This window comes from Nuphar pumila, chromosome 6 (genome assembly GCF_984573655.1).
Source record: "Nuphar pumila chromosome 6, dmNupPumi1.hap1.1, whole genome shotgun sequence".
Taxonomy (NCBI): domain Eukaryota; kingdom Viridiplantae; phylum Streptophyta; class Magnoliopsida; order Nymphaeales; family Nymphaeaceae; genus Nuphar; species Nuphar pumila.
In genome coordinates, this window is record NC_143254.1 from 111998783 (window position 1) to 112022949 (window position 24167).

At 36.4% G+C, this 24167-nt stretch overlaps 2 protein-coding genes across 5 annotated transcripts in view; one reads left to right on the forward strand and one right to left on the reverse strand.

The window, feature by feature from the left end:
* The first annotated feature begins 837 nt into the window (after positions 1-837).
* LOC149835739 (protein indeterminate-domain 4, chloroplastic-like) lies at positions 838-4533 on the forward strand. 3 transcript variants are annotated; one of them, XM_090008725.1, is made up of 4 exons: positions 861-1110; positions 1242-1480; positions 1628-2024; positions 3086-4533. In XM_090008725.1, the coding sequence occupies exons 2-4, from the start codon at positions 1315-1317 to the stop codon at positions 4209-4211; spliced, it is 1689 nt and encodes a 562-aa protein (XP_089864851.1). In that variant the 5' UTR covers positions 861-1110; positions 1242-1314; the 3' UTR covers positions 4212-4533. The 3 variants fall into 3 exon arrangements, with proteins under 3 accessions (XP_089864850.1, XP_089864852.1, XP_089864851.1); XM_090008724.1 differs by having other exon boundaries at positions 838-1480; XM_090008726.1 differs by having other exon boundaries at positions 838-1468.
* Positions 4534-22039: 17506 nt separating this feature from the next.
* Positions 22040-24167, reverse strand: part of ARC3 (GTP binding protein) — a 181378-nt gene continuing 179250 nt past the window's right edge. For both annotated transcript variants that reach the window (XM_090008728.1, XM_090008727.1), the window contains exon 16: positions 22040-22488. In XM_090008728.1, coding sequence (XP_089864854.1) covers positions 22422-22488 — 67 coding nt within the window. In that variant the 3' untranslated portion in view covers positions 22040-22421. The remainder of the gene's footprint in view (positions 22489-24167) is intronic.

Sequence of the window (24167 nt, forward strand, 5' to 3'; positions counted from 1 at the left end):
CCATGTTAGTAGATTTAATCATCTGCAATACATCATATGGTTTAATTTGAAATATATTGAAAAATGAACGGCCGACGTAGTTCATGAATATGAAAATGGTTTAAAAAATGGCACAAAACATCATGTTAGAATCAACTTTAGCATATTGGAATAGTAAAAAAATAGTTTATGCTATCGAAGATTAGATCTTTGTAAATCAAGTTGCACTATGCAGTACTCTCGTACCACAAATACATCACTTTTGTGTGTGCGTGTGTGCGCAAATATATATACATGTGGGTAATACATCCTTGCCAAATGAATTAAATGAGTTTTTTTTTGCTTTTATGATGGTTTTTTTGCGGTTCTAACCCCATAAATGTGTTGGGTGCGATCGATTTACTAAGAATTTATACCTTGATCATGTGTTTTTGATGAAAAAAATGATATCTTGAGTCTCTAAAATTTACAAAAATTTTGGACCGTTGATTTTTCAAACTTTATAAAAACTCACCCATGTGTGAGAATAGCTTCAAGAGCTGATCCATTTTAAAATCAAGTACATCTCTGTAAGGTCAGAATTTAAAAATAAAATAAAAAATTCAGAAAAACCTATTTAGTATGTTTCATTTAACATATTTGATTTGGCACGAATGTATTACCCACATATATATATATATATATATATATAAGAGAGAGAGAGAGAGAGAGAGAGAGAGAGAGAGAGAGAGAGAGAGAGAGAGTTCGGTGGCCCCAACTCATGAACTAGATAACGACAGAGGACGCTGCGTGAGCTGCTTCTGAAGGGTGACATCTCCCAATTAATATTTATTTTGTATTTTTCTCGTGTTTGGATGGTTGAAGTAAAACAGAGAAAGCTGTAAAAAAAATGGAGCAGACCAAGTTTGGGGAGGAATTGAAACTCCTCAAAGAAAGGGAAGGAGGAGGCTTAGGAGCAGCAACAGCCGGAAGATAGATCTATCTCTACGCCGCATGTGCTCACTTCCTCTTAATGCATGGGAGCAAAACTTACATGCTTTTTCTCTGTTTCTTTTTTATTTTTACTTTTTTTATTATTCTTTTCTCCTTTCAGAGAGTCAAGAGTTTCTCTCATGTGTTCAATAATTTGAGGTGAGATGGTGTTAGAAAAGGATGTCCATCCATCAGCACTTGAATTTCCCTTCAACTTTTCCTCTCCAAAGTAAAGCTAACCTCCTTTTCCCGTTGAAAATGATTTCACGTTACTGATATTCGGCGGCAAGAATTTCTTCTCTTCTCTATAGTTTGTGAACAACCGTGGAACAGGAGGAGGAGGAGGAAGAGAAGGCGAAGAAGATGGCGGCTGGTCCTGCTCCGAAGATATCATTCGGAATCAGAGAAAAAACAGTGGATGCGATCTCTTCTCACACCGAACTCAAGCAACAAACATCAACAACTGCTTCAACGAGTACACCTCAAAAGAAGAGGAGGAATCTCCCTGGAACACCAAGCAAGTATCCATGTTCGTTATATTCTTTCTTTTGGTTAATTTTTAGCAAGTTCTTCAGAAACACGAGGGAGCAAGGTGCCGAACTAGGTCATAATTAAAACTGGAGCTAATTCTCATCTCTCTCTCTCTCTCTTGTTTCCTCTTGTTTTTAATTAACAGATCCAGATGTAGAAGTGATTGCACTTTCACCCAAGACCCTAATGGCCACAAACAGATTCATATGCGAGGTATGCAATAAAGGGTTTCAGAGGGAACAGAACCTACAACTTCACAGGAGAGGCCACAACCTTCCATGGAAGCTGAAGCAGAAATCAACCAAAGAGGTCAAGAAGAGGGTCTATCTTTGTCCAGAGCCCACATGCGTCCACCATGACCCATCAAGAGCCCTAGGTGATCTCACTGGCATCAAGAAACACTTTTGCAGAAAGCATGGTGAGAAGAAATGGAAGTGTGAAAAGTGCTCAAAAAGATATGCAGTTCAGTCTGATTGGAAAGCCCATTCAAAGATATGCGGTACAAGAGAGTATAGATGTGATTGTGGAACCTTATTTTCCAGGTAATAACAAAATTACAAATCCTAATATTCACAATAATAATATCAACAACAAAAAATTGCATAGATAGATTGTATTGCGTGAAGATGGTATTTTATTGTGCTGATTGAGATTTTCACAAAATTGGTTTGTTTTCCTTTTATGCTTTTTGGTTTCTCTAATTTTCTTTTTGATTGGCAAGCTAGGGTTATGAGGTTTCTCTAAATAGATTCATTCCTTACAGGAAAGGAAAGGATAGCAGTTTTCCCACTGCAGGGTCGAAGACTGAAAAGTGTAACTTCAAAAATTATTTTCCGTTTTGAAGGTTTTCTGTTGCCACGTGATTTCTTTTTTTCTGAATCGTATGCAGATTTATTGGTGTTTTTGAATAAAGGGATTCATTGATATTCTTATCTCTCTCCATCCTTGGAGATAACGCCATTGGCAGTCTTTTCTTGTTCACGTGTTGCCTAGTTACATGAGCTTGGCCTGGCTTGAACAGGCTGGGGGTCTTGCAGGTACCACTTTAGTGAAACTCTTTGGAGTTTGAAGTACATTAATCCCACAAATATCTTCTGTTTTCATTTTAGTTTTCTCCAGTTTTTTCATAATTGGCCATGGCATTGCATTTTTTTAATTAGGGAAATAAGATTCATTTGTAGTTGGTCTATGTGATACATGAAAAGCATTATTCTGTCGAAAAATACGTAAAACACAAAACAACATTATTGAAAAGGATTTTACAGATTGGCAGGGAGTTCTTTATTCAGGAGGCAATTTTCAGCACAAATATTAATGACACGCAGAAAATTTTGTATTCTCTTTCTGGCCATCTTATTTTGTGGCACAGCAGCTGCTGTTTTTTTTTTGTGGGGGGAGGAGGAGGGGAAGAAAATTAAGAGTATTTCATGTTGTTGATGTGAATGACATTTTTTTTTTTGGAAGATGGTATGTGTTATTTTTAGGCTTTCGTACTTTAAAAGTGCTTCTTACGGACTCCCGTAAAACCGGATTGAAAAGAGCTATAATAACTTTGTACTCTAGAGGAAAATTTCAATTGTTTCCTTCTGGACATATTTTTCAGGCGTGACAGCTTCATCACCCATAGAGCCTTTTGTGATGCATTAGCTCAGGAGAGTGCAAGGCTTCCTAGTGGGCTGCAACTATACAACCATCAGCCTTCTGATTTTCTTAGGCTTCAAGGAGGTGGACCACAGTTTGATCACCTGATTCCCCCATCAAGTTCTTCTCTCAGATCACTGCCGTCTTTCTTTCCCTCAGGGCTCAACCAAAATTTCCATGAAGGACCCCAAACCTTCAATGGATGCCCTGGCTTGACACACATTCCTTGTCTTCCTGGTAATAATAATAGCAATAACAATCCTGCAGCCAATATTTTCAACTGGGGTTTCTTCTCAAACGGCAGCGTTAGAAACAAAAATGATGGGAGCATCAATACCCATTTTGCCCCTTCAGGCTTATCGTTCCCGGCAGACCAATTCGACAGCAATATCTTGAACGATCACACGAGTCAAGGCGTCTCTTCTCTGTACAGCTCCCACGTACAGAATGAGACAGTTCTCCCTGAGATGTCTGTCACTGCTTTGCTTCATAAAGCTGTGCAGGTGGGTGCAACTGCGGCTAGGGGGAACAACGGAAGCTTGTTAGGAGGATTTGGTAGCTCGACCACAAACACTATTGGCCTCTCTCCATCTTTTCCGGACAGTAACTCCTTCAACTTCCATATGACCAATCTAGACCAAATGAGAGCCAACTTTAGTAGCTGTCCGGAAACCCACCTCCAGGACATCATGAACTCCCTAGAGAATGGAGGTTCCGCTATTTTTGGAAGCTCTAGAGTTACAGATGATAAACTGCGAGCTGCTTTTGGTGGTAGTCTCGGGGCGAAAAGCTGCGAAAATGGCGGTGATCTTGGCGACTTCAATTTTAACGGCATGAGTTTGGAGAATCGGAACTTCGCAGTATGCAGTTTGGAATCAATGGAGGACAAGATCCACCAAAATTCTTCTTCCACCCTAAGTTTGGGGGTGTCTGATAGGCTAACCAGGGACTTCCTAGGGGTTGGAGGAATGAACAGAGGGTTTGTGGGAGGGGGGTTCACTCACAGAGACCACCATCATGAACAGAACGTGAGTTTTGCACCTATGGATTTGGAAATGAAGTCGTACAATGAAGACTACCTCCAGTGAAGAAAGATCCACAATGAGCCTGTAATCAATAAGGCCAACAGAGAGCATACAAGGTATGACAATTGGGTGAAAGTTGTTCATGATTTTGGTAGTTGGTTGTTAGGGCCATTCAGCAAAACAGTTTACTTTAGGATGGTAACCCCGTCGTGTTTCCTTAGTATCTTTAGTTTTTGTGTTTGGCCGGTTCTTTTTTTTTTTTCTCCTAAAGAATGTCAAATATGCCATTTCACGAACGGGAGGCACAAGGTCCTTTTCTTCCTTTCTCATTTTTGTGTTTCTGGTTGGTCACAACTAAAAGAAAAATAAGCCCTTGGTTTTGCAATCTCAAGACATGTATGCGCGCATGCACGTCTGTGTACGTGTGGAAGCGTAGGACCGCGGCCAGACACACAAGATATATATTCTCCTAATCTATGGATTTTAATAAAAAAAAATATTTTTTTTTCTCTGAAAGAAAGAAACTGTAATTAAGAAGATGAAAAGACAAAAAATCACCTCATTAACGAAAGAAAACACGAAATGCAGAAGCCACTATCATAAAAGATTAGTTTCTGGGGCAAATAAAGAAACAAGACTAGCAAACCAGCAATTCGCTTAGAGATCTCTTTCAACATCTCTACGTTCCGCCTCCTAGGTTGACGTTGCTTCTCCGCACTGTTACGAACCAACTTGAATAAATTTTTTTCATTCAATATCTATAAACATACATGTCTTCTACTACCTATTGTACCATGCTATCCAGTTAGAAATCATAGTTCCAAGCTTTGGCAAGTGAATCTGACCTTGTAGATGCACTCAACATGGGTTGTTTATTAGGGATTGCATCTTGTATTGTGTCATTTCTATGTAAAAACATGTTTTCTAGATCGTGAAAATTTTAGTGTATTGTGAGCAATTGATTTTTTTTAATATTTTTGAAAATCTTCATACATGGTACAACCGCATGATCCAAAACATGTATTCACCTATACAAACCATGTAGATCACATCTACAAATTAAGTTAGATTCACAACAAAAAAAGTCAAAAACATGATATTTTTTTTTACTAGATTGACATACTATTGGCAATAGCAATATTTGCACTATGTATAGGAAAAAAAAAACCCTAAGGTTTTAGCCATAATAGAATTCATATCTCTAAGTTATTGATATTATTAAAACACACTTACATTTATTCCCTGTTAATTAAAAACACATTTCACGTCCTCTTCATAAAACAGAAGAAAATATGGCAATGAGGTTTTATGTGAAGTCAAAGCGAGGTTATTCTGTCATTTTCTATGTAGAAGTATATAACGTATAGTTTTAGATTGTGTTTCTGGATGATTTGTTTCTTGTTGCTAGCTAGCTACAACATGGAAAATCATAGGCCAACTTTTTTGTTTGATGTTACCTGATCACGTAAGGATTCGTGTCTTTTCACTTCAAGATTGAGAGCGTGCTTTAGGTTATGTTTGGGAGCCTTGAATCGGAGTTTGTTATCTGGTTTCCCCCATGCTCCCATATTCTCTTATTTGGGAGCAGTGGCATTGCTAAAACAATGCTTTCAAACTGGTGTCAGCAGGTCCAACACCACATTTCAACACCTTTCATAAGAGGATGTTTTTGGCAACTCAATCTCTCAAAATCACACATTGGCAAAAAATATTTTGGCGTGTTTTCATCCCATTGCAAGGCTCCCAAACATATTTTTAATGCCATCAATTTTACTTTAGTCAACTAATTAATTTAGTTGCACCAATCAATCTTAACTTCTCTTTAAAATATTTTGGTTGTACCCTCAAGAAGTAAATTTAGCAAAATGATGGATCTCTTTGCCTAATTTGTTTCAAGCATTTGATTATCACTTCTGCATCTACATGTGGCAACCTCTCATTACTGGTTTTTGTGCTGAAAAATAAATTGTCTCTCTTATCCCAAAAGTTTTTTTTTTTAAGAACGAGTAAAAAAGGTTTCAAGCATTTAATTATTTCTGTGAGTATGATTTCTATACTCAACCAATTATCATGATACACAAAAACAGCAAAAGGATTATTGTATAATTTAAAAACCTAGCTTGAATATCAAAAACGATAAATGTAGTGTACAGGTGCGGAACGAAAAATTTTATAGAGAGGGAGGGGGTCGATCACATATGTGCATGCGCGCGCGTCTGCCCACATGTCATGAAATTCTTCAAGCAAAATCTTTTAGATAAAGTTGGGTTCAATTTGACAATCCCTGGAAAGGTGACGCTTGTGAACATGTCCTTGCCATGTATCTCCATTTTATGCAAATCTATCGTATCTCTAACAAAACGATAAAAAATAGAGATCATATAATCTTTGTTTAGTCCGATAAAGTGCAAAAAGAAAAAACCCATTTGGTTTCTTGGGAAGTTATTACCCGAACCAAAGAAGATGGTGGTTTGGGTATTTGTGAAGTTAGAAGATGGAACAAGGCCCTACTTCAACAGCAAATATGGCCTCCTTGGCTGGCCATGGGAATTATGTGGTAGTTCAAAGTGGGTTGGTGGATCAAGTTTCTGAAAAGGGTTAGTGAAGCTTGTTCCTATTTGAGTTGAAGTAACCTTTGTGTTACTGGGCGATGGTTCCAAAACCAGATTTTGGAAGGATGGTTAGAATCATGATGGGTGCTTAAAAGACCTATATCCTGGCCTCTTAGGGTAAAGAAGATCCAATCTCCTCCTTTTGGGATCAACGACGTGGCTAGGAAATCAAACTAAGGAGAAATCCTTCTCCAAACATCTTTGAAGAATGGATGTATCTAATGAGATTGGCTACACTTAGGCCTAATGACTCATTGGATTCCTTATGTTGGAAGCACTCCCATAATAGTGATTTTTTCATTGCCTCTTGTTATAAGATGCTTGGGCATCCAACCGTGCATTGGATGCCCATCAGGGCATTGTGGGATTCTGCTTTCACAATCTGCGGATCTATCCATTCTTAGCTAATTCTTCGCAACCGGTTACTCACTCACAAAGTGCTCAAATATAGAGGAATTCAAATTGCAAGCATGTGCATTCTTTGTAGAAAGGGAGAGGAATCAACAATTCATTTATTTTGGGAATGTGAATTCACTAGAGCGTACTTCAATCTGGTTTGGCATGTCGTAGCTCCTCAGTAGAATACCCCAATAAGCTTAAGAGACGTGCTCATAACTTCATACCTCCAATCTCAAGGACCAAAATTTATCTTTGTATGGCGATGCTTCGTGCTTGTAACGCCCCAAGATTTTAAACATGAAAAACATGTAAAACTTTTTTTTTGTATAGCAGCGGAAAAACAACCTTTTTGAGTTCGGTTGAAAACCTTGGGTGGGCTGCAGGTACGGTCGATAGCAGTAAGACTGAATCCTTAAAGCATATAGCATTTCTAAAATGATTCAGATCTAGAATTAGAGTACTTTCATTCCAAAATGAACCTTAAGGTCTTTACAAATTTAGTACAAACATAGCTTAGATTAATTTATTTATTGTTCCATATTAATGTTACTCAAATATATTAGTTAGTATAGCTTTAAATAGAGTCACGTTACTTAGTTTTAGTTTAGATTGGGTTTATCTTACATAGTTTATTAAAAAAATAGAATAGTTGATTCTTTATTTTATTAGTTAAGAAGATTAAATAGCCTAAGTTAATTTTTTTATTCTTAGTTATTTCCAGATCTAATCAGTTAGCTTTGTTAATCCATACAGTAGATAGTAATTGTTAATTAGTTAAATAGTTAGTTTGTTTTTTTTTGTCATTTAGCTAGTTGTTTGTTAAATTCAATTCTTGATTTAAGTTAGTTTTCTTTATTTCTAGATTGTTAAATTTGTTATTTTTGTATAGTAGTGGTTAGATATTAGGTTAGTTAGTTTGTTATTTTCTTGTTCTTGTTTATTTAGCATGTCAGTAAAGTTTTCAATTTTGTATGTTAGTCGGTTAGTATTATTAATTAGTTAGTTAATTTTCTTTATTAGTTAGTTCTTGTTAGTTTTTGTTATTTATTAATGTTAGATTAATTAATTAGTTAGTTAGTTATATTAGTTTTAATTTCTTTCTTGATTTTCAGTTAGTTTCATTTCTTGATTGTTAGTTAGTTTTGCTATTTTGTCATTTAGTATTTTAGTTTGTGACATGTTAGTTCTTATTTGTTACATGTAGTTAGTTTGTTATTAGTAGTTAGATTATTGTTTTTGTGATTTTTCTTTGAATTAACATTGGATTTTTGTTTAGTTCTTTTGTGTTTTGTTCGTGTTTTATGATTCTGTTTTACAGGAAAGCATTTGAACGGACGGTGAGCCCTCAAACAAGCCCCTGAAGAGTCCTCTGAGGTCACCAAAAGTCTCATCGAAAAGCCCTTTAGAGCCCCTCAGAAAGCCCTCAACAATAAGTAAAGAAATATCAAATAAAGCAAATGCATCAAAAGGGACTAGAAGCTCAAGCATTGAAGATCCTTCTTCTTTTATTTTTAGCTTAGGATTTATTCATTCATTTATTCTGGGTTTGCAATAAGGTCACTTTATTATTTTTATTTATTTAATCCCTCCATAGAGGGCCGCACTCCTAGTTAATTAATTAATTAATTCTTTTATTTTCTAAGGCAATAAAGAGTAGATTAGTTTTCGGTGAAATACAAAATATTTCTCTCGTTCCCTGAGATCGACCCAGACTCCACCACTTGTGCGAGCCAGTTTTTAGTATTTGGTGTTTGGCTTTCACAAACGTTTTCATCAAAAATATCTTTGAAAAATCTATTTCATAAAACTTACACCAGTCACCATTAAAAATCTAAGAACAACAATTGTAACCATGGACATAAAGTAAAAATGTAAAGTCACCATTAAAAATTCAAGAACAATATTTTTAACCATGAACATGAAGTAAAATGTAAAGTCGCCATTAAAAATCCAAGAACAATATTTTTAACCATAAGCATGAAGTAAAAATGTAAAGTCACCATTAAAAATTCAAGAACAATACCTTTAACCATGAATATTAGTTGAAAATGAAAGACACATTAATAAATATTAAAGAGAGCATGTACAACATGTGTACATGTGTATGTCTCATGTATATTCATACACATACCTACATGTATCACTTGGATACATATTAGTATGGAGGATGATGACTGATCAAAGAATGAACAAAACTATAAATGTAGATTTAACTTACTGTTGAATAAGAATCCATGAAGAACACAACAAACACCAAGAAACTCCTACCACAAAATCGTGTAGGGTGGTATAAGACCTGCAATTTTTTAGTAAAAATTCTGAATAAAACTAAGAAGTATTTTATGTAAAACTATTATATTAACCTAAAATTTGAAATGAATAAATTTTAACAAGCCAGTTATACTTAGGGTGTATATATCCTTAAGGATATATGCTCAAACAATCAAAGAGCTATAACTCTCTCCCCGAACAAAATTAGGAGATTTCAACTAGTTAATCTGCTTTGCCTCATCGATATGAAGAAAATTGTGTACTTATATCTTTTGCAAAAAATATCAGCAAAACACCGAAAATACGTAGGCTCCATAAAAATATCTGGTGGGCCCCACGAAAATATCTCACCAAAAATATCTTGTGTGTAATATCTAAAATTTTTCAATGATAATTTGATTTAAATATCATTCAAACAAAAAGTTCTCAAAATCCACAATTTAGTGACATACTTATAAATAATTAAATTGTCAAGGAAAAAATGGTAATTTGTCACTCCAGTGGCATATTCAAGTAAATTCTCCAACTATACGGGGGTAAAAAGGTATTTTTTATGTCAAAAGCATTTTTAAGGAATTAATAAAAAATTCAAGGGTAAAATGATAATTTTCTACCCTAGTGGTAAGTTAAGGTAAATTCTAAACCATTAAAGGGTAAAATAGTAATTTTTTATACCCAAGTGGCATTCTGGTTGCATGGGATTTGAATAAGGGCAATTTAGGTATAAAAATTAGATATTAAAATATAATTTCATATTTTATTATTATTTTAATATATTTTAATGGATAGCCCATGGTTTTCAGAAAACCAAAAAACCATGTGCTCAAAAACCATGGGAGAACATGGTTTTCCAAAACCATGTTCTCTAGGTGTCACTGTATTAGAGAGAGGGTGACACTCTCCCACTCTCTCTTGATGACACGTGGCAAGGGAGAGGGTGAGTTACCCCCCTCCCCTCTTAGAAAATGAATACCTAGGAGGGGTGTGGACCCCACAAAGGGGGGCACCTCTGCATGGGCCTATAAATAGCTCCCCCCCCCTCTTTCTCTACAGTAATTCCCTCTCCCATTTTCTCTCTATAGCTCTCTCTCTCTTAGACCCTCTCTTTCTCTCTCTAACCCTAACCCTTCTCTCTAGAATTTTCAACCCAAACCCTCGTTAAAATCTCAGTTTCTTCTGTCAAACCCCTCCGAGCATCTTCCCTCTACCAAGTATGGTTCTTGTTTCTTCAAAGGAGTGTTGAAGGGTCAGAATCAGCTTCTAGATACCAAATAGTGAAAGTTCTGCTCAATTCAACAGAAATTCCAAAATTCTATCGCGAAAACACTGCTTAAATTTTTAAAACTAAGGTTAATACTCGTATTCTTCATCTAAACCCTAGCATGTGCTCATAGAGATTCATATTCCTTTCTTAAACCCTTAGGATTTATTTTTATATTTAAATTGAGGTAATTTTGCCAAAATTTAATCCAACCCCGCCTCTACACAAGGAAGGTTATGTTAAATTTTTATTAATGTTTTTAAGCATTCAAAACTACTATAGCAGTAGTTCTAGCAAATTTTTTCTAAATATTTTTGAAAAATAAAACTAATATAGTAGCAGTTCTGGCAAAATTTTGATAATTTTTTTTAGAAATAGAACTATTATAGCAGTAGTTCTAGTAAAATTTTTATAAATATTTTTTAATTTTTAAAGTATTATAACCAGAGTTCTAGCAAAACTTTTACACACATTTCAAAATTTTTGAATTATTTTAGCACAAATTTTGTCAAAAATTTTGTAAATATTTTAGAAAATTCAAATTTCTATAAAGGAAATTCTATTAAAATTTTTTGAAATCTTTTTAAATATTCAAATTATTTGTTTTGAAAAAACTTGATTAAAATTTTTATGACTCAAAGTCATGTCGAAACTTTTACAACTCGAATTCAAGTTGAAGACCTTTTTCGAATATTTGAGTTATTAGAGAGGAAACTCTGTAAAAAATTTATAAAAAATTTTAAGATCATTTTAAATAGCTTTTAGATTTCTTTGAGGTCTTTAAAAATGATCTTATTTAGTTTTTATAGGGTAGGTACTGTCCAAAATTTAGTAGAAAAATATAATCTAATATAATAAAAATTTTACCAGAATAAATCAAAGAATGCAGTGGTCCTTTTTGTTGTACTTCGTCATACCAGTTACTACATAGAATTCAAAGTAAGTTTTTTTATCAAAGACTTATAATTTTTATATTAAACATATTTCTAATACATGCATGATTGGTTAACATTTTTTCCATGACTATGTACATAAATTTTAGCATTTGCATAAATAAATGCTTGTTCAAAATGATAAAATTATGGGTTAGTCGCACCATATGAATTTAAAACCAAAACGTCTAAATTTTTTATAAAGTGTTATGGCCAAGGTTTAAACTATTTTCAAATCCTATTAAATAGAGCAATTATTGTGTAGTAAGTTATTTCTTGCAAAATTTTGTTATACGTTTTTTTTTTTTAACCCAAGAGGTGCAAATAGGGCACCCATTTGCTTTATGAGTCATGTCTACACACAAATTTATATAGTTTTACCTTTATAGGCGAGTGCTCATTTTTACAAAGCAACACTGAATGAGATTGGTACATATGACCTTAGTGTTTACCCTAGATGGGTATTTGAGCTATTGAGCCTGGTTTGGGCTACATATATAAGGCTAAGAAAATGTTAAATCCTATAAATGAACCCTTCAGACCCATTAAGGACTATATCTACATTGGAAGGGTGGATAGTACAGCTAGGAGTGACATTGTTATATTGTTGTGAGAGCGATAGATTCTCAGCGGGTCTCCCGTCACTTGGGTAAGGAGGTCGAGGCTATCTATATGTCCTAGGTGATAGACCTTAGATTGCTGTAGTTAGTGGATGCATATGTTTCTTTTGGTACCTTAGCAAGATTCTTCCCGATCATTGACTGTTTGCTTTGGGGGTCCGGTTCAGATATCTGGGTAAAGCACACTAGAATAATATACCCCCGAAATACTTCATCTGAATGTGAATGTCACCCCCTACGTACCAGGGTGGATGCTAAATATCGAAACAAAGACCTTCCCTCTCACACAAATTGATATAAAAATATGCCCTATTAATGTATCACATAATCATGGTTTAAGTTGCATAATTGTTTACTGGAGCATGCCTTTTTATTTGTTATATGAATTTGAATTACGAGAATCATGCTTAATATTTAAATTGATTGAATTTGATAATTACTTACCTGATTGTCATAAGTTTGACCCTGTTTTATGTGAAATACTGGTTCAGGTATGGAGTACTCTATACAGTAGTGGACTGGACAGGAGCGACATCGAAAAATCTAGATTTCCAAGATCCTGGGATTACTTTAGAATTTTTAAATTTTTAATCTTAAATGTTTAACTGTCTGGACCTTGTGTAAAGGACTATGTGTATAATGCATATTTAAATTTAATTATGTCTTTATTTACATTATGATTTATAGAATGTAACCCACCCGAGGTTTTAAACCAAAGTTTTAAATGGTTTTCGCTATTTATTTTAAAAAAAAATTTACGCATTTTTCAAAGGTTAAAAATCTCGGGGCATTACATTGTGGGCCCCACATAAATATCCCATGAAATTATTAAGTGTTCCCCAAAGGGACATATATGTCATTTAATTAGTTTGCCACTAAGTTTAGATCTTAGATCAGGTGGGCCATCTAGATCAGACCCAAAACCCATGTGGATTCAATATCCATATTTTTGCCTATAAATAAGAGGTGACCCCTCTTAGAAATCGCCCTCCCCCCTCCCCTCTCTCTCATCTTTCTCTCTCTATCCTCTCTCCTCTCTCTTGGTTCTAGCTTAGACCAAGCCCACTTGTAGGGAGCTTGAACCTACCTAGCCTATGATGAGCCCAGTTGGCTCAAGTTAACTTGACCTACTAGGCTAGCTTTCTCTTTCTTTTCTTATTTTGGTCTTAACCTAGGTCAAATTCACTTGACCTAGTCTGAGCCTACTTGAGGTGAGCTTATACCCACCTAACCTAGACCAAACCCAGTTAAGACAAAACCCCTTAGCCCTGATTGCTTGACCTCCTCTACCATTTTCTTGACTAGGTCCAACCCATCTGACCTAGCCTAGCCCACTTGAGGTAGATTCAAACCTAGTTGGATCAAAACAAGGTCCAATCCGATTTTGGTCTAAACCTTGTCGTTTCGCCGCACAGTTGAGTTTTACAAGAGACACTCTTGGTTGTAATTATACCGGACGTAAAGGACATGTTGGCCACGACCTAGGAGTGCCTCAACGTCTCATTGAGCCAGCGACGCTGATCCTTGGTAGGTTTGTGCACTGATTAGTGCCAAGACTCATGATTTTCTTGATAGATGCTTTGCTTATGCATTTTGTCTTATTGTTGCATTGTATGACACCAAAGCTCATGCTTTACGCAATATATATATATATATATATATATATATATATATATATATATATATATATATATATATATATACTTTTCTTATGCATTTTGTATTGTCATCATGTCGAACGATGTCAAGGCTCTTGCTTTCCGTAATATATTTGTACTTTGCTTATGCATTTCGTATTGTCATCGCATCGAACGTTGTCAAGGCTCCTGCTTTTTGCAATATATATGTACTCTGTTTATGCATTTAGTATTGTTGTTACGCTGAATGGTACTAAGGCTCCTGCTTTTTGCAAGTTACTTAGTATGGTTTCACTTGTCGGGCCTTACATATACTTTTTATATTGCTGTCACGTTGTTATGTGCACTGGCTCCCGCTTTTACTAAATATAGCTACACATAAATAAGCATACAGATGGAGACTACTCCTTGTCACCAAAGCGATTCTAAATACCTTTTCCCATTCAAGATATTGTTTGGCAAAGAAACACCTATTGAAAAGGTTTCGCAATTTGTAAAAAATCGCTTTTACGTAAACATGTAAGTTGCTATTGTATGACCTAACTAAGGCCTGAGTTTTCAATAAATCATGGTAAATGCAAAGTATGCACAACGATGCTCATCTACCCTGGAACGAGCATAGCGCTTTCTCCGTCAAAGAGAGGAGGTACTGCTGAATTTTCTAAAAAAATGTCAAGCTTAAAAGAGCATAACATTTTCTCTGTAAAAAAGAAGAGGTGTTGTCAAATTTTTTGAAAAGATGCTCATCGAGCTTAAAAGATCATAGTGCTTTCTCCGTCAAACAGAGGAGGTGCTACCAAAATTTATGACAAGTTACCTTCCATAGTAAAAAGAAACATCATGCTTTCTCCGTCAACCAAAGAAAATGCTACCAAAATTTTTAGAAAAATACCTTCCTAAACTAGTATGAATGGCACGATGATCGAAACCATGCCTGGATGGCTTGTTCAATTTTCACCTTTAAGGGCACCATACTCGTAATGGTGTCAGAATAGCCATTGCACTTAGTTAGGTCAGTGCTCTTTGTGGCTACATACGCTGAGTAGTTGATCCAAAGTGATTGTTGTCTATGCATGCCCATGTAAAACATTATACTACAACAAGACTCAAAAAGGCCATTGTGCCGAAGTTGGTTGTTCAATCGTAAGGGGTGAAGCACTCGTGAAGGTCGTAGATGTTGAGAGCGAGGTCCATATGAATAAAATATAACAATAATCCCTGAACCACAAGGGAACCAACTCGTGCTTCAAAAACTTGAGTGGGGTTTGGGGTATATGTTCCCTTGGTGCAAAATGCACTAGATTGCCTATGTGGCACTTGACGTCCTAACAAGAAGGATTATGTCGTTGAACCCCTTCATAACTTTCACTCACTGTGGCATGACGGTGACGGTACTACCTTGAATGACATGTATGATGTTATAGACCAAAGAGTTTATGTGACCTCCCATCACTCGGAGGTCGGGTTATCCTTAAAATCTATGGATTAAACTTCGCTATTGTAGTAGATGTATCCAAACTGGCCTGGTGAGAGTCTCCTAACATAAAAACTGTCACTTCACTATCGACAGGGTCATCAGGCCTCTAGGGTATACAAAATACATAGCATAATAAACCCCCCGAATGTTGAAGTCATGCTTCTCCGGCGTACCAAGAGTAAACATTATGTTATTATTACTCATGCACAACCTTTGAAAGGTATTGATATTGATACATTGCTGGATCGATGAGGGCAAAGGACCCAAGTTGTATTCGCACGACTAAGCTAAGCTCGATGAGCTCTTGCTTTGATTCATGGGATATTGATACACTAAGTCGTGGAGAGTTGAGATACAATATTTCAACCACGACCCTAAAGAGGTTGTTCTTGTTTATACATTAAGTCATGGAGACTTGAGCTACGTTGTTCAACTACGTCTTGAAAAGGCTCTTTCTGTTTTCAAGCTTTATACATGTTAGAATTGAAATGCATTTCTACCAGACCAGTGATGGTTCAGACTCTATTTTATGAGAGATACATGTATTGGACCTACGATGTGATATGCGAAATAAGGCAACATCAAGTTACAAGGTTTCTCAAGACTGTGTTGAACATTTCATTTATAAAAGCAATTTGTATAGAATACTGCTTTACCAAGCAGTATTGTTGTAATAAATAACTTATTTTAGTTTGCATAAATAGAATACTTTGGTGATCAATGAGTGCTTGGCCATATACCTGTGACTTGCTCAACATCTTCTAAAATCGACAACTAACTATTGTCTATTTTCGCTGCTAAAGACCTTTCTAAATTCTGCTACAAAGAAAAAACAAAAAAAAATCATTAATTTTTTACTAAGTTTTGTTTTGAAAATCTGGGGCATTGCAGGTGAAGTTCTAGTTTGGTACTTCATACTACACTTAAGTGGAAAGAGGTGTAGAACCTTTAAAAAAAATCAATAGAGAGGAGAAAGAGAAGAGAGAGAAAATAAGGATTTTCAAAAATCCAAGAGGAGTGGAGATATGAGTCTCTATACTTTTTTGAAGTGTATTTATAGAGCATTTAGAGCTAAGATGAGATGTGTGGTGGTGCACACATGAAAGAAGATGGAGGGCTGAGATGAGTCTTGCCCTACACTCCAAAAATGTTTTTCAAGGTTGACAACTTTACACAAAAAGTCAAAAATATGTCTTTTACAAGTTTCACTAAAAAGGAATGTTTGTAAAAAACCCCAAAACAAGGCACATACGATTTCATTCATGTGCTAAACGTTACTAAAAATTTTGATTAAAATGACATAAATTGCACATGAATACACTGTCATAGAAGTCAGTTCTATTGTTAAGCATATATTGTGAAGATGGTTGGATTCAGTTGGACCCGAATGATACTTGGATCACCAATTTTATACTCATAACAAAATATTTGTGCTTGGGCTAGGTAAATACCATCACAAACCTGACACATTGACAGCGCTATTAGAGTCTATACTTTGGCACATAGATTGGATCTGTATAGGTCTCTATTGGGCCTTCACCCCACATTAAACAAATGAAGAATATACACACAAACATGTCAAATCTAGCTTTGATTTAGAAATAACTACGGCCAGTCTTATATGATATAGCACGATTCGGGCTAGAACGCTTGATTTGTGTGCTTCTCAACTTCAATGATGTATACAGGTCTAAATGAGAGAGCTATATGGTTAGGTCGCACACTATCGGAACCAAAGGGTGTGGGGTTAAAATCCTTTAGGTGTTAGCCCCCCAGCTTGATTGAAAAGGAAACGATCAATGGGGAAGGTGTACATATACATTAGATATACACATATAGAGCCTACGAGGACTCCACCTTCCTGGCTGGTGATGACCGCAGCTTGCAATCTAACATGAGAAAACTACAACTCGAAATCCACAGAAGGTGTACTCGGTGAACAGGGAAATGTCAAGGGTTTTACCAACCATAGCGCTGCCAATGTGCAGTTGATGACTGGGGAAGCTTTCCAATGGGCTAGCTAGCCGAAAAAGAAAAACGAGATACATGTAAATAATAATGATGGTGATAAAAGTGATTACAATGATTCTGATGATAACAGCCATGTAATGATAAGCAGTAAAGCAACTCGCTTCAAAGCTCCTTTGAAAAATCAGTTCAATGGGGACCTATGTCCAAATGGATGATGGGAGAAGCGTTGCAACAAGCTGATTCTATAAACGCGCCCACAAGGGATTTTCTTTTTTTGGCAAACTGGAGGATAAACTCCGCCTGTGTAGTTATACACTGCCGGTCCCAAGCCCGAATAAAGGAGGAGGGTTGCGGTAGGCCTGTGACAGCCAGCATAAAAACTTTGTCATATCCTATGAAAATGAACCAATATGAGAATTTCGTTGGGGCGTTCCCTACTGAGCGACGCGCTGTACTCTCTAGGCCCGGAGGCAGTGATAAATGTGCAAGGGTTGCTAGGTCGTCGCCCAAAAGCGACGCGTCACACCGGCGCCCGGGTGTGGTGTCAAATAGGCAAGGGTTCCCTCACTTTGTTGGACGGGTGGGGGTAAAGAAGTTAGTCCAAGACCATAAAATTAGGTTAGCCACTTGGAACATAGGGTCTTTAACTGGTAAATTGGTAGAGTTAGTAGATGTTATGTGTAGGAGAAAGATTGATATTTTATGTCTTCAAGAGACCAAATGGGTAGGTGAGAAAGCTAAAGTGATAGAACCTTGGGGATATAAGATTTGGTATACAGGAATAAATAGGAATAGGAATGGAGTAGGGATTGTTATGAGTCGTCAGTTTATAGATAATGTAGTTGAGGTCCGTAGGAAGGGTGATAGAATTTTACTTATTAAATTAGTATTAGGTACGGATATTATTAATATTATTAGTGTTTATGCACCTCAAGTAGGTTTAGATGATTCCATTAAGCATCAATTTTGGGAAGATTTAGATGGAGTAGTACAAGAGACATCTTATGGAGAAAAGCTTTTCATCGGCGGTGACCTTAATGGACATGTAGGCATTAGTAGGGATGGATTTGAGAATATCCATGGAGGCTATGGTATAGGAGAAAGAAATGAAAGTGGAGAAAGGATTTTAGATTTTTGTTTGTCCTATGATATGATCTTAGCAAACACTTGGTTTAGGAAGAGGGAGTCTCACCTAGTAACATTTAAAAGTGGGGTTAATACGAGTCAAATAGATTTTTTCCTACTTAGAAAGAGAGATAGGGGTTGTTGCATCGATTGTAAGGTTATACCAGGAGAAAGTGTAGCTACACAACATAGAGTCTTAATTTTAGATCTTAGAATTAGACAATGCCGCAAAAGGGATAGACATAGGATAGATCCTAGAATTAAGTGGTGGGCACTGAAAGGAGCTAAACAAGGAATGTTTGTAGAGCAGGTAGTTAAGGAAGTTGATTGGTGTCTCGAGGAGGATTCAGAATCAATGTGGAATAAGATAGCGGGTGGTATGAGAAAAGTAGCTAAGGAGGTATTGGGTGAGTCTAAAGGCGGTGCACCACTAGGTAAGGATACATCATGGTGGAACGAGGATGTCAAATTAGCTATTAAGGTTAAAAGAGAGTGTTATAGAAATCTAAGTAAGAGTCGTGATAATGAGAATTTGGAGAAGTATATGATAGCAAAGAAGGAAGCTAAAAAAGTTGTTCGAAACGCGAGGGCTAAGGTATATAAGGAGGTTTATGACAAGTTGGATACCAAAGAAGGCGAGAAGGATATTTATAGGCTTGCAAAGATTAGAGATAGGAAATCGAAGGATTTGGGTATGGTTAGATGTATCAAAGATGAAACGCAAAGGGTTTTAGTCAAAGATGAGGAGATTAAGGAGAGATGGAAAGATTATTTTGATAAGCTATTTAATGATAGTCATGCTCAAGATCTTGGAGACTTCTCCATTCATTTTCATGAGATAAATCGTGACTTCATGCACAAGATTCAAAAGAAAGAAATTGCAGAGGCTTTGAAGAAAATGAAATCAAGAAGGGCAGTTGGCCCAGATGGTATACCTATCGAGGCTTGGAAATGCTTGGGAGAGAAAGGTTTAGAATGGTTGACAAATCTTTTTAACTTGATTTGGCGAACAAATAAGATGCCTAATGAGTGGAGGAAGAGTACTTTGGTGCCTTTATATAAGAATAAGGGTGATATACAAGATTGCACAAACTATCGTGGTATAAAACTCATGAGTCATACTATGAAACTTTGGGAGAGGGTGATTGAGTCTAGGTTGAGGAAGGTTGTCATGATATCGGAGAATCAATTTGGTTTTGTGCCTGGAAGATCAACTATGGAAGCTATACATCTTCTTAGACAACTTATTGAAAGATATAGAGAGATGAACAAAGATTTGCATATGGTTTTTATTAATTTAGAGAAGGCATACGATAGAGTACCTAGGGACGTTCTCTGGTGGACAATGATGAAGAAAGGTGTTTCTCTCAAGTACATTAGTATAATTAAAGATATGTATGAAGGAGTAGTAACCAATGTCCGCACTTGTGGAGGGGTGACAACCAATTTTCCGATAACGGTTGGGTTACATCAAGGATCTGCTTTAAGCCCTTTCCTATTTGCGATAGTGATGGATGAACTTACGAGATCAATTCAAGAAAATGTACCGTGGTGTATGTTGTTTGCTGATGATATTGTTTTGATTGATGAGTCTAGAGCTGGGGTTAATGCTAAGTTAGAATTATGGAGACAGACATTGGAAGCTAGAGGTTTTAAGTTGAGTAAGAGTAAGACTGAATATATGGAATGTCGGTTTAGTAAGCAACGAAGTAGTGATGGGAGTGTAGTGAAGCTTGGTGAGCAAGATATACCGGTGAATGACTATTTCAAATATTTGGGATCCATCATTCAAAAGTATGGAGAAATTGATGGAGATGTAAATCATAGGATAAAGGTTGGGTGGATGAAATGGAAAAGTGCTACTGGAGTGCTGTGCGATCGTAGAATGCCATTGCGGTTGAAGGGAAAGTTTTATAGGACGACTATTAGACCCACTTTACTATATGGTACGGAATGTTGGGCTGCCAAGAGACATCATATTCAAAAAATGAGTGTAGCTGAGATGCGGATGCTTAGATGGATGTGTGGAAATACAATAAAAGATAAGATTCGGAACGAAGAGATACGTAAGAAGGTAGGTGTTGCACCCATTGAAAATAAGATGCGAGAGAATCGTTTACGGTGGTTTGGACATATTCGGCGAAGGCCTAATGATGCTCCAGTTAGAAGGTTGGAGAAATGGGAAAATATATTAGTTAAAAGAGGTCGGGGTAGGCCTAGGAAGACTTGGATGGAGATGATAGGAAAGGATATGAATGCTTTGAACCTCACCGAGGACATGGCGTTGGATAGAAATGATTGAAGGAAAAGGATTCATGTGGAAGACCCAAAATGAATTTCTTTTTGGTTCATATCGCTGACCCCAATTGTTTTGGGATGAAGGCGTAGTTGTTGTTGTTGTTGTTGTTGGCAAACTGGAGGATAACACAGGATTTGAACACGACATCCCTTTTACTACGATAATGCAACCTAACCATCCTGCTATCATATCCGACCCCAGATAAGGAAATATTTACTATATTGAACGGCAGGAATCTGAGTACATTACCAGTCTTATCAAATTTAAAAGCCAGAGACATGCCAGTGATTCTGAATTCCAGAGAGCCACCAAGGCTGTCATTAGGCTTCAAACCAGCAGCGCGGTATCTGAAGGTGACATTTCAATCAGGAGTGCCAGAACAAGAGAAAAGAAAACATAAAATCAAAGATTGCCTAGTTTTCAAGACAAATTTCATAAGATCATGATTATTAGTTCAAAACTGTAGCAGTCAACATAAAGTAACTTATGCAGAAACAAGATTGCAAATTTAACACTTCATAGGACAGGTTAGCATATTCATAATATTTACTTAACCACAAGTACCATAAAATCACCTCTAAATTGCACCAGAGCACCTAGAGAGGAAAAAAGACGTTCATAGAATCCAGAAGTTGAAATCCCGCTGCTGCCATTTTATTGCAATATTTCCAAAGTGCAATATTCTTATACTTTCTTTAATTCCCAAGTTTTTCCTAAAACTGAAAAGGTTGTATTTGTCGCGAGACTTTCCTCACCAAGTTTTTTCCTCGGAACGAGATTTGTGACACTGCTTTGGAAAACATGCTGTCACCATTTAGAACTGGCAGTACAACATTTTTGGGACTTGATTTGCACAATTATGTGGTCATGCAACCATTTTCCCTTTACAAGGCAAGATTCCTACAACGCATAGAAATGAAGTACCCACAGGAAGCATACCAACTGTGAAATTTGAGCTCTAACCATCTTATTAGTTAACTGAAATTTAAATTCCTTATCATTTACTTAACCTCCATTTCATGTAAATTGAATATCCATCTTAAGGACAAGGAATCCAAGGGAACATAATGATGTAGCACAATGTAAGAATCAGATGTACCTGCTTGCAAAAGGGATGGTGAGAGATCAGAACAGGAAGACAGCTCTCTGGAGACCATGACATGTTCTTAAGCCTGATTTCTGCCTAAAACACATTTTAAGGATATGAAATCAAGAAGAAAAGTGGTGAAATAAAATATAAAGCGGGGCCTATGGTTCTTAACCATGACTAATAATATGGTCAGGAGGTGGTCACAGAAAAATGGCTTTGATAGGGAAAGCATCCAAAACCATGTGAGGAGAAATATTCTCTTTCTCCTTTGTAAACTATATGTTAATTACAGGTGCACAAAATGACTTTTTCTTTAATAGCCGAAACTGAGGATGCCACTGTTAGGATTTGAACCCAGGATCCCTTGCTCAAGGTGAAAGTGCAAAGGCTACACAATGAGATTGTCATGCTCAACCCATGACATATGTGCATATGGTGCATGGGCAACCTCCAATACTTAATGATGATTTTACCTCATGGTTAATGCCAACCAACACTTCTATTCATTGTGGTAATCTCTTAGTTCAGATATCATGTTTGTCTAATGAAAGTTAAAAAGTCTCATGGAATCAAGCAGTCCTATCTTGCAGCCGACTCCAACAGCTCTCGGTTCACAAGGACACCTGCATCCCAGATCTCAATCCACCTGTCAAATAATCAAGACAGCTATTTTAGTAGAATTGAAATGCTAGAATGTGGAGAACATAGACGGTACTCATTCTAGCTTGTGTGGAAGAAGTTACTAATTAAATATTAACCTTCGATTTAGTCCAGAGAAACTGCCTATAAGGCCTTCACTTGAAAGCATAACATAATGCACAATTCATTACACAATCATACCTAAGCCGTAACGACCCCAACTTATCCCCGTTGAAAAGTGTTTTTTTTTTTACAAACAATTGCAGAACCAAACCCAAAGACCCAGGGCCTTACAAACATAACCCAAATCCACACCACAAGATATTTTTTTCTACCATCAACTAAACCAAAACAAATATCTTTATTCATTAATAAATGAAGTCTGAGAACAATATGTAAAGGAATGTCAAATATAGCAAAATATAAAGTCACTATGTCCTAAAGTAAATCGTCAAATAGTCACACAGTCCTCGTAACTCCCAATAACAGCTGGTCTCATCACTAGGCTTCAGAGACGGTTAAAAATATAAAGTATACGGTATCAAAATCATAGATCCTGCATATGAATTCCTCTAATGAATCAAATAAGAAAGAAAAACATAAATCAAATTCATGCAACATTTTTAAAAGAACACAACTGTAATAAATTCATAATCCAATTAACCATTCATGTATTAGAGAACAATCATCATGCAACATCAACATATCACAATTAAGAGAATAGGTAAAGACGCATGATCTAATGCAGAACAAGAGTATGCATGATATCTATGTACATGCATGAGTGACTTATTATCTTTTATCAGAATTTTCTTTTGTATGCATGTCTCTACTAAATGCACACAATTTTTAGTTTCACTTTCCATTAAAACCCATGAATACTAAAAAATGAGCACAACAATTCTCAAGTTTAAGTTAGGTCCTCAGTTGTAGCTTAACACACAATTTTTATTTTATTACTGGGTTCCACATTTTGTTGGACGGGTGAGATGCGGAGAGTTCAAGTTGAAGAAGATAGACTCTTTGCTTTTCTATATGGATTGAGACCCAAGTTTGAACAAACTAAGGCTTCCTTGCTATCATCCGCATCGTCTCCTCCTATTCATGAGATTCTCACTAAACTTAGTGGACAAGAGACTAGGCTAAACATGAAGAAGAATAATAGTGTGCTTGCTACTTCTAGCAATGGTCAAGAAGAGGATTACGCACTTGCCGCATCCAAACCGGGACATTATATCAAGCCATATAGACCACCTCATTTTAATAAGAATAGAGGAGAATAAAAAATAATTTGTCATAATTGTCATGAGCCCGGCCATATTAGGCCTCAATGTCCTAGATTCAAAAAGGACTATAGACCTCAAGAAAAATGAGTTGTCGCGGCCCCGTCGAAACAAGACGAGGATACTCTGAACCTGAAAGATCTCATCAAATCATTATCCCAATTGGCGAAGGCATTGCAACCATTGCTTAAAGGATTTACCTCAGGAGCGGCCATTGCATCCTCTTCGACTCTTGGTATGTGCTTTTGGCTTCTTGATTCAGGAGCTTCATTTCATATGACCACACAAGTCTATTTTAGACGAGTGTCAATCTAACTCAAATGCATCCTTTGTTTCCACCGTCGATAGTACTTCCTTGAAAATAGAGGGTGTTGGAATTTTTAAAAATGACTTGAAAAAAAAA